At 42.2% G+C, this 9531-nt stretch overlaps 1 protein-coding gene across 2 annotated transcripts in view; it reads right to left on the bottom strand.

Annotated features, from left to right (window-relative positions):
- Positions 1 to 9531, bottom strand: part of Sh3rf2 (SH3 domain containing ring finger 2) — a 102179-nt gene that overhangs the window by 49613 nt on the left and 43035 nt on the right. For both annotated transcript variants that reach the window (XM_005356036.3, XM_005356038.3), the window contains exon 2: positions 2346 to 2615. In XM_005356036.3, coding sequence (XP_005356093.1) covers positions 2346 to 2615 — 270 coding nt within the window. The remainder of the gene's footprint in view (positions 1 to 2345; positions 2616 to 9531) is intronic.

Here is a 9531-nt window from a genome sequence, read left to right as displayed (position 1 = left end):
CTTAATCTCTCAAATGTTGAGATAACAGACATGCCACAGTATTTGGCAAAGGGAAGATCTTTGGTTGAATTTGAACATGGGGTTTAGGATGACCCTAGATTTTTCTAGAGAAGCCTCAGTGTTCCACAGTGACAGAATGGACAAAACCCTCTGCTCTGGTGTCTTCATCACACTTCCACACTGATGTGTATGTGTTTACTACTAGACTCCCAGTAAAGCAGAAGGAAGGGCATTGCTCCATCACTATGTTCCCAGAGACCTGTCAGATGGGGGAGAGGGCTGGACTGATGACTCAGTAGTTAAGAGCACTTGCTCTTGCAGAGGACCCAGGTTCGATTCCCAGCACCCACACAGTGACTAGCAACCATGTGTAACTCCAGTTCCAGAGAACCAATGTTCTTTTCTGTTTCCACAGGTACCAGGTATACACATGGTATAATACACACATGTGGGCAGAACTAACATACATAACATGAAAATAGATTAAAATATATTTAAAAGAAATCATTAAATGAATGGGTTTATGGACTTTTATTGAGGAATTATAACAGTACCACTTCATGGACTTACATGTTAACCCATCATAGCAGCAACTAATAAGGTAACCCCAACTTAGGTTTCTATAAGGGGATTTGGACATCTATGGTACAACTTCTGAAAACTCCATTGAAGCTCCAGTTAATACTTTATTTTATAAGTGTTATCATGGCCGTATGTCACTTCACAGCAGTAGACCATTGACCAATACTTAGTCCATGTAGTTGAAATTATACACACACTTCGCTTACATATGTGCATGAGTGTGCACACATACAGATACACATGTTCACTCATGTGTAGTGTATATACTCTTAAAAAAATCAGCAGACAGAGCTACAGTACTGAAAACAGCCTGGTATTGGCATAAGAACAGACAGGAGGACCAATTGAACAGAATAGAAGACCTGGATATTAATCCACACTCCTTTGAACACCTGATTTTTGACAAAGATGCAAAAAAATATCAAATTGAAAAAAGAAAGCATATTTAACAAATAGTGCTGGCATAACTGGATATCAACATGAAGAAGAATGAAAATAGACCCATATCTATCACCATGCACAAAAGTCAAGTCCCAAATGGATCAAAGACCTCAAAAGAAAGCCAGTCACACTGAACCTTATAGAAGAGAAAGTGGGAAGTACACTTGAACGCATTGGCACAGGAGACCACTTCCTAAATATAACCCCAGCAGCACAGACACTGAGAGAAACAATTAATAAATGGGACCTCCTGAAACTGAAAAGCTTCTGTAAAGCAAAGGACACGGTCAACAAGACAAAATGACAGCCTACAGAATGGGAAAAGATCTTCACTAACCCCACATCAGACAGAGGTCTGATCTCCAAAATATACAAAGAACTCAAGAAATTGGACACCAAAAGAACACGTAATCCAATAAAAAAACATCAAGTACAGACCTAAACAGAGAACTCTCAACAGAGGTATCCAAAATTGCTGAAAGACACTTAAGGAACTGTTCAATATTCTTAGTCATCAGAGAAATGCAAATCAAAACAACTCTGAGATTCCATCTTACACCTATAAGAATGGCCAAGATCAAAAACACTGATGATAGCTTATGCTGGAGAGGTTGTGGGGTAAAGGGAACACTTCTGCATTGCTGGTGGGAATGCAAGCTGGTACAGCCCCTCTGGATGTCAGTGTGGCGATTTCTCAGGAAATTAGGAAACAACCTTCCTCAAGACCCAGTAATACCACTTTTTGGTATATATGCAAAGGATGCTCAATTGTGCCATATGGACATGTGTTATGTTCATAGCAGCTTTGTTTGTCATAGCCAGAACCTAGAAATAACGTAAATGCCCCTCAATCTAAGAATGGATAAGGAAAATGTGGTACATTTATACAATGGAGTACTACACGGCAGAAAAAAATAACAACATCTTGAATTTTGCAGAAAAATGGATGGAGCTAGAAAACATTTTGAGTGAGGTAACCCAGACACAGAAAGACAATTACCACATGTACTCACTCATAAGTGGTTTTTAAACATAAAGCAAAGAAAGCCAGCCTACAAACCACAATCCCAGAGAACTTAGACAACAATGAAGACACTAAGAGAGACATATATGGATCTAATGTACATGGGAAGCAGAAAAAGACAAGATCTCCTGAGTAAATTGGGAGCATGGGGACCTTGGGAGAGGGTTGAAGGGGAGGGAAGGGGAAGGGAGGGGAGCAGAGAAAAAATGTAGAGCTCAATAAAAATCAATAAAAAAAATCATCAGTGTTAAACAGTGGACTGTGGCTTCTCCATAGTCTCTGTGTGGTCTGTGATTACCTTGAGGAAGGTCAGGCAGTCCTGGTTCTCACTCTTATCCTTGTCTCGAAGTTCAAAGTTGTAGAGGGCCCTGCAGAGTGGTGGTGGCTGGGGCAGCTGCTTGATGACCTCCACGGAGCTGGCTGGGAAGATCCCACTGACCCCATTGATCTCCCCCTGGTACCAGTTCTCATCAAGCTGTCTCCGGAGGAGAATGACATCTCCTTTATTAAACTTCAGGTCACCTGGATTCTTCCCTCTGTAGTTACACAAGGCCTTGGCTCGAGGCACCTGCAAGTGGCAAAGACCAGAAAATAGGAAGTGAGCTTAGGGCTGGAGGGATGGGAAGTCTCATAGCAACGACTAGTGATGGTTGTGTGTAGACCATCTAGCTCATTTAGCCTAAGAAGCTGTCTTGTTTTCTTTTCCCAGCCTGTGATGAGGTGCTGTGGCAGAAACAATTTAAGAGGAAAGAGTTTGGCTCACAGTTCAAGGGACTCACCGTAATGGGATAGGCATGGCAGCAGTCTCAAATTAAGAAAATGTCCTTCAGGCTTGTCTAACACCCTGATCTTATGGAGGCATTTTCTCAATCAAGGTTCCCTCCTCTCACATGACTTTAGTTTATATCAAGTTGATATAAAACCAGTCAGTACAGTGAGTTAGTAATTCTCTCTGTGTCCATCCTGATTTCGCCTGGTTGTATTTCTTTCTACTTATGTGATTAGGGTTGTTTAATATTTTTTGGACTATGTTCATGTATAAAACAGAGTGTCAGTAGAATGTCTACCTCATTAGGGCTTTTGTAAACAATAAAGGATATCCATAATGCATTTAACATCTTGCCTGGAATATACCATGTGCTTAGTGAATGGCTTCCTTTATTAGCATCCTGTATAATGGGGAACTAATGACACCAGTTCTGCATCCTCCTCAGCACTGATGGGAAGAAAATGGAAGTGGAAGCCACCTGCAAATAGGAAGTGGTTTGTGCGAGGGCTGAGGCATAATTTGTCTCCAGTCTTCTTCAGAAACTCTAGATCTCATGAACGTTTGGATCATTAGGAAACTCAACAGAGACAAGGAAACAATTAGTCAGGAATCAATCATAGCTTTTGAAAAAAATAAATCAGCAGCGAATCATTTGTCAAATCAGTCGTCTGTCTAAATAATTCAGTCAAATGTTCTTCTCCCCCCCCCCCCCTTAATTGGGTCTGGTTTCTCCACACGGGAATGACCTTGATGTGGTCTTATTGGAGGTTGACTTGGTAGCCTGAAAGTTCTCACAGCTCAGGTTCCAACCAAAGCCTCTCTCTCACCTGAGATATCTGTGTGTGCCTTTCTAGGCAGTGGGATGAAACAGTTCCCATGCATTGGGATAGCTTGCTCTTCTGCAGAGAGCAGGATGGCTTTAATTCAGGTCTCCCGGGATTTGTGGGTCTACAATGCTCATTTGAAAATGGAATTCCAAGTAGAATGTAGAGAAGAGACCTTGCATCCCTTTGGCGATGGGGTAATGGAGCTACAGATATTGTAAGGGGAGCCTGGGCTTAGAGAATTACAAGGACACAGCTCACTGTGGGAAGGAGATTGGAGGGTTATTGAGCAAGGTGTAGAAGTGGTTGAATAAGGCGTAAGAACACATTCCTATGGTAAGAACTCTGTTGTCAATATAGTTAATAATGTTGATTCATAGCCTTTAGCATGAAGTATCTCTCTCAATGTGCTGTTCAGTGTAAGAGAAGTCAAGGAGAGTCACACAGACTAGCTTTCCACTGCATATCAATTTATCTGCTTAAGGAAATACTAGATGTCTGTGCTTCAGAACACTAAGATTATTTTTAAAGCCAATGTTTTTGGTATTGAAATTTCTCCAAAGTGTTGAGTTTAGGTTTTTAACTTTTAAAACAAAACGATTGTTCTGCCTTTAGAATTAGACAAAACTGGGAGCGGGGGAGAGTGGGGTAGAGCTTACAGGTAAGGTATGGAGCTATGGGAGGAAACTGGGAAGAGAACGAGCCAAACTGAGCAGGACAGGTAATAGCAATTATGACCTGCCTTGAAGAAGATGACTTTTGGGAAACCAGCATGTAGAGGGACACGAGCAGGGGATCCCGAGGAAAGGCTAAATCTGTGAGACACCAGCGATCAACACCTCTCCTCCCAAATTCCTCCTCTCCAATCATCACAGAATCGGCATCATAACACAAGCCACAGTTTTCTGGGCACATACTACATGGAGTACTGGCTGGCCATACTGTTCAGTCTTCCTGGCAGCTGTGTGGGATGCAGAAGCAGCTCTGACTGCCATCTTGAACAATGAGGATGAAGGCGGCTTCTAAGCTACTGCCCTGGACTACTTACTCCCTTTCAGACTTCTGTTTGAAAGCCTCATAAACTTTTATCTTAACGCATTTTCTTCTATATTTATAAAAAGAAAAGAATGAAATGATAAAAAATCCAAGTCCTTTACACAATCATGGTAATATATATGTAATAGTATTATTTTCATACATACCAGAGACCATTACTCCATAATGTATTTATTTAATTCTTACAGCAACCTTTGAAGTATATATAAATTCAAATTTCAAAACTTAAAATCAGAAAAGTTAAAAGTTGCCCCTATCCACAGAGCGAGGTCTAGCAGATCAGGTTCTGAACACGGGACTCTCTTAAGCATGAAGCTCATGCTTCTCAAAATCAAATCTGTGGTTTACCTGTGCCAGAATCCTGCAGGATGCTGAAAGCACACACCCTAGTCCCTAGCCGTGACTTATTTGCTCAGTCTTTCTTGGAGTAGGATTTCTTTTTGGAGTTGCGTTTTAATTTTAATGAAGCTTTTCTACCATCTAGGTTGGACGCTACTCATTTGAGCTACATCTTTTTCTAAATCAAATGGGGGCAACGGAGATTTGATATAAGCTTGTAAATCACTAACCTACTTTCTTCTTTTCCTTCCGGGAAGATATTTCTAGTGCAAGTGCCATACGTATTTTAATGAGTACCGAGAGAGTGCATTAAAGTAAAGTTGCATAAAAGTGCTTCAATTCCTTTGAAGTTGCCTAAACTTTGAAACTCCATGTTGGTACTAATTGTCCGTCTTCATCTTCATCATTTCTTTTCTCCATTCCTCTTCAACAGGAGGCAGTGTTGTGAACATGGACTACAGATTCTATATTCAGCACAAGGCTTTCCGTCTTAGATCTTCCTCCTGGTTAAGATGTCCCCTATTTATTCTTGGTACTCCCATTATAGTGACAGAAAACATTGTCTTCCATGTGCAGCTAGGGAGGGGGGAAGCAGGAGAAGACAGAGAGAGAGAGAGAGAGAGAGAGAGAGAGAGAGAGAGAGAGAGAGAAGAGAAGAGAAGAGAGGGAGAGGGAGAGGAGGAGAGAAAGAGGATGACCCTGAAGGGAAGGAAATGGAGATTTCTCAGGGTTCTATCAGGCCACTGAAGTTTCCCTTATGTATTGCACTACTGAATTTTTCACCTGCTCATCTCAGTCACGTGGTCTCACAACCCTGCGAAGTGGCATCACCCTATTTCATGGACTGGAAAATTCTGATATGGTAAATGTCACCAGACAAGGCCCAAGAAAGACTGGCTCACCTGACCCCAAAGCCCTGGTGCCGCCGCCACACTCCTTCCATTCCAGCTGGAGGAACCAGAGTGTTTTCTCATTGGGGAAAAGTCACTGGGACTGTTTAGTAATCAAAATCCGAATGAAGTGTGAATGCAATTGCCTTGATGCTGGCTGCATTAGCATGAATTATTGAACTCCAGAGCCCTCACATAAAAGCGAAGCACCTGAGGAGTCTCAGATGGTTGATTCCATCCGGTCCTCAACTGTTCCTTCCAGGGAAAATGACTCCAAGTTCTGCATCAGCTATTACCCGTTGTGCACTTGGCACCAGCTTTTATCACTCATAATATTTCTTTGTCTCTGCAGGTGCAGGGGTGGGGGTGGGGTGGGGAATGGATTCAAAGACTCAAAGGTCATTATCCAACTTTGTCGTGGTGTTTGACGCAAGAGTGGATAATTTGTCTTGTAATGGAAGCTCATATGTGCCCCCAAAACATTCCTTTCTTTGAGATTCAGAAAACTTCAGCATTGTTCCTGAGACCTGTTAGTTCATTTTTTTTTTTTAAGTTGGCCATGATTTAGGTGGCTGGACAATACACAAAGCTCCGAAATAAACAGTGTGTGCAGAGTTACTAGAAACACAATTGGACTGTCCCCTTGTGGAGCAGTCCCTGGTCTGAGGAACTTTCTGCTTTGTTTTCATCTTCTGGCAGACACAACAACATTCAGTCTGTAGCACCCGATTTTGTGTTACACCCTCGGTACAGTTCGCGTGCCCCGTATGCAAGTCGGGCAAGAGCCTGGAGATTGAAAGAACACACAGAGAGACCAGGGTCATTCGAAAGGAGACTAACCGAATGCCAGTTTATTCAGACTTGGGGAAATCCTTACGTATCTAACTGCTGCACAAGGATCTCTGTCCAGGCAGGTGGGAAATTACCATATTAACAAAGGAGTAAATGCCCTGCAGCTAATCACCAGGCGGGGCAGGGAGAGCACAGAAACACACAGGAAGCTTAGTTAGCTGATCATAAACTGTCCCAGCAAATGTACTCCAGGAACAGGGCAGACCAGGGCCCTACACAGTCTGGTTATGGCTCACATTGGGTCAGGGGCTCTTGCCAGCCAGTCAGAGAACAGATTGAGTTACTCCCCCAAAATGAATGGTAAGGGGGGGGGGCAGGCACAGGCACCATTTAGGGCCAACTAGTATTTTTCTTGAGAATTGATGTTTAAATGGAGAAAGACTAATTTTTACTTTGGGATCACAAACCTTATTCTCGTAGCCCTTTGACTTCCAGACCTGGTATTACATGCAAATTGTGGTGTTATTTCCTAACCGGTAGACACAGCTCCCTGAAAGAAGCCACAGGCAGCACCTGAACCAGAGATTAAGTAAAACAGACAGTAGCTGGTCTATTTCCCATTCAATAGCTGGAAGTAACTCAGAGAATTATAAGCAATCGTAGAAAATACTATAAAGAAAACAAATTATTTGGCTTGTGTTTCTTAAACTTCAAGAGCACAGTGTTGGTTTCTACTTGGCATCTGGTGAGGGACTCAGGGCTGGATAATGACATGCAGAAGGCATGACATGGAGAGAGAGAGAGAGAGAGAGAGGGAGAGAGCGCTCTCGTTGGCTCCAGTCTACATTATGTCACCATCCGCCTACTCATTAAGACCTCATTTTCTCTTCTCATAGCCCCCTTCTTGCCTTATGACCTATCTCCCATATATTCACATATAAAAATTAAAATATAGGATCTTCATAAGAAAGAATACATGTGACATTCATCTTTCTTTGTCTGAGTACCTTCACTTGGTACAATAATTTATAGTTTGATCCGTTTTTCCGCAATTACCTTGATTTTAATTTTGTTGAATAAGATTGAATTGTACATGTGTTATATCTTCTTTATTAATCTGTCGATGGGCATATGGGCTGGTTCTATTTCTTGGATTCTTTTGTGGATTAAAAAATATCAATAAGTATGGATTTGCAAATATCTCTGTGGTTGGGCAGAGGGTTCTTTGGGTGCATACCCAACTACGATACAGCTGAATTATATGGTAGAAGAACATATATGATTAAGCCAAGTTAAGTACTGGTTTGTGTTTTGACTTTTGTAACTTTGGCTCAGTCAAGGCTACCCTGTTCCTAAGAATATAACAATAACAAATTGGGGTCAATACTTCTACTTTCCTATATTCATCATGCTCCAAGAAGCTGGGTTATCCAAACCTTTTATAAATATGATAAAAGGTCTAAGTTAGGCAGTGGTGGTGCATACCTTTAATTCCAGCACTCAGGAGGCAGAGGCAGGCAGATCTCTGAGTTTTAGGCCAGCCTGGTCTACAGAGTGAGTTCCAGGACACCCAGGGCTACACAGAGAAATTTGTCTTGAGAAGAAAAGAAAAGGAAACAAAGCTGACTTTTTGCCCTGGGAGGTAATGCCTAAGATGTTAGACTATGGTGCCTGCTCAGAGACATTTGGGGGCCTCAGGCCACATTCGAATCAGCGGTGCCCAACCTTTCACATAATAGCATGACATTGTCATTTACAAAGTTCATACTCAAAAACCATGCGGTTGAGTTACAAAACAGAAAATCACACACACACACACACACACACACACACACACACACACACACACACACCCCTCTCACAGTCTCACACTGTTTTAAATGAATTTAGGATTTTGTGTTGGTTTGCATGCCGTATATCTGACATGCCTGCTAGATAGTCCAAGGTAGCAAAGTGATTAATGCCAGAAAGTCAAGCAGAAGATTCTTGATCTCTGGAGGGGCTGGTGACGAAGGTAGACCTCATAGGTCATGCCTATGTGACAGGCCTCCAGTGATATTGTTGGACACCAGGTCTCAGGTGAGCATCCCTACAGGGCAGATCCTCCTGTATCACTGATGGGGAAACAGGTGTGCCTGTCTGCCTTTGTGGAGGGCGGGCATGCGGAAGCACTATACTGTGCCCTTCTTGGACTGTGTGCCTTTCCACTGTTTAAACTGTATCCTTTAGCTGGAATAGACCAGTTTTCCCAATTTCCAGTGATTTGTTCAATCTGAAGATGTCCTGGGGCCCTTGGACACACCTCGTTATGGTTATGTCGAGAGGACTATTGAGAGAAATCATGCAGACTGTTTAATAGAACGAGTGGAGATAATGAATACCACAGAAATCAGGATGCTTAGGAAGTCTTGCCCAAAGGAAGAGAAAGGAGGAACCAATCTGATGTTAGTATCCCCTGGCTTGTCTTTCTCAGCTCTATTTGCCATTCCTTTGTTTTTCTTTCAGCAAGTATAATTTAAGAAGCCATCATGCCAGGCATTGCACAAACCTTTGATTGATCTCATAGACTGCTTGGTCAAACAAACAAACAAACAAACAAACAAATGTATATGAATAAATATAAAATTGTAAATCAGAGTGCATTTAACAGAAGAAAAGATTAGGGAAGCAAGAGTCCTTGAGATAGGAAGGGGACAGCAAGGAAGATTAGTATCGCCTCGCAGATGTAGCTAAACCTTCACTCTATTGGTGGTGTGTGTCTTCCTTCCTTCCTTCCTTCCTTCCTTCCTTCCTTCCTTCCTTCCTTCCTTCCTT

Source organism: Microtus ochrogaster, chromosome 18, assembly GCF_000317375.1.
Source record: "Microtus ochrogaster isolate Prairie Vole_2 chromosome 18, MicOch1.0, whole genome shotgun sequence".
Classification (NCBI taxonomy): Eukaryota; Metazoa; Chordata; class Mammalia; order Rodentia; family Cricetidae; genus Microtus; species Microtus ochrogaster.
This window is presented reverse-complemented; position numbering and strand designations above follow the sequence as displayed.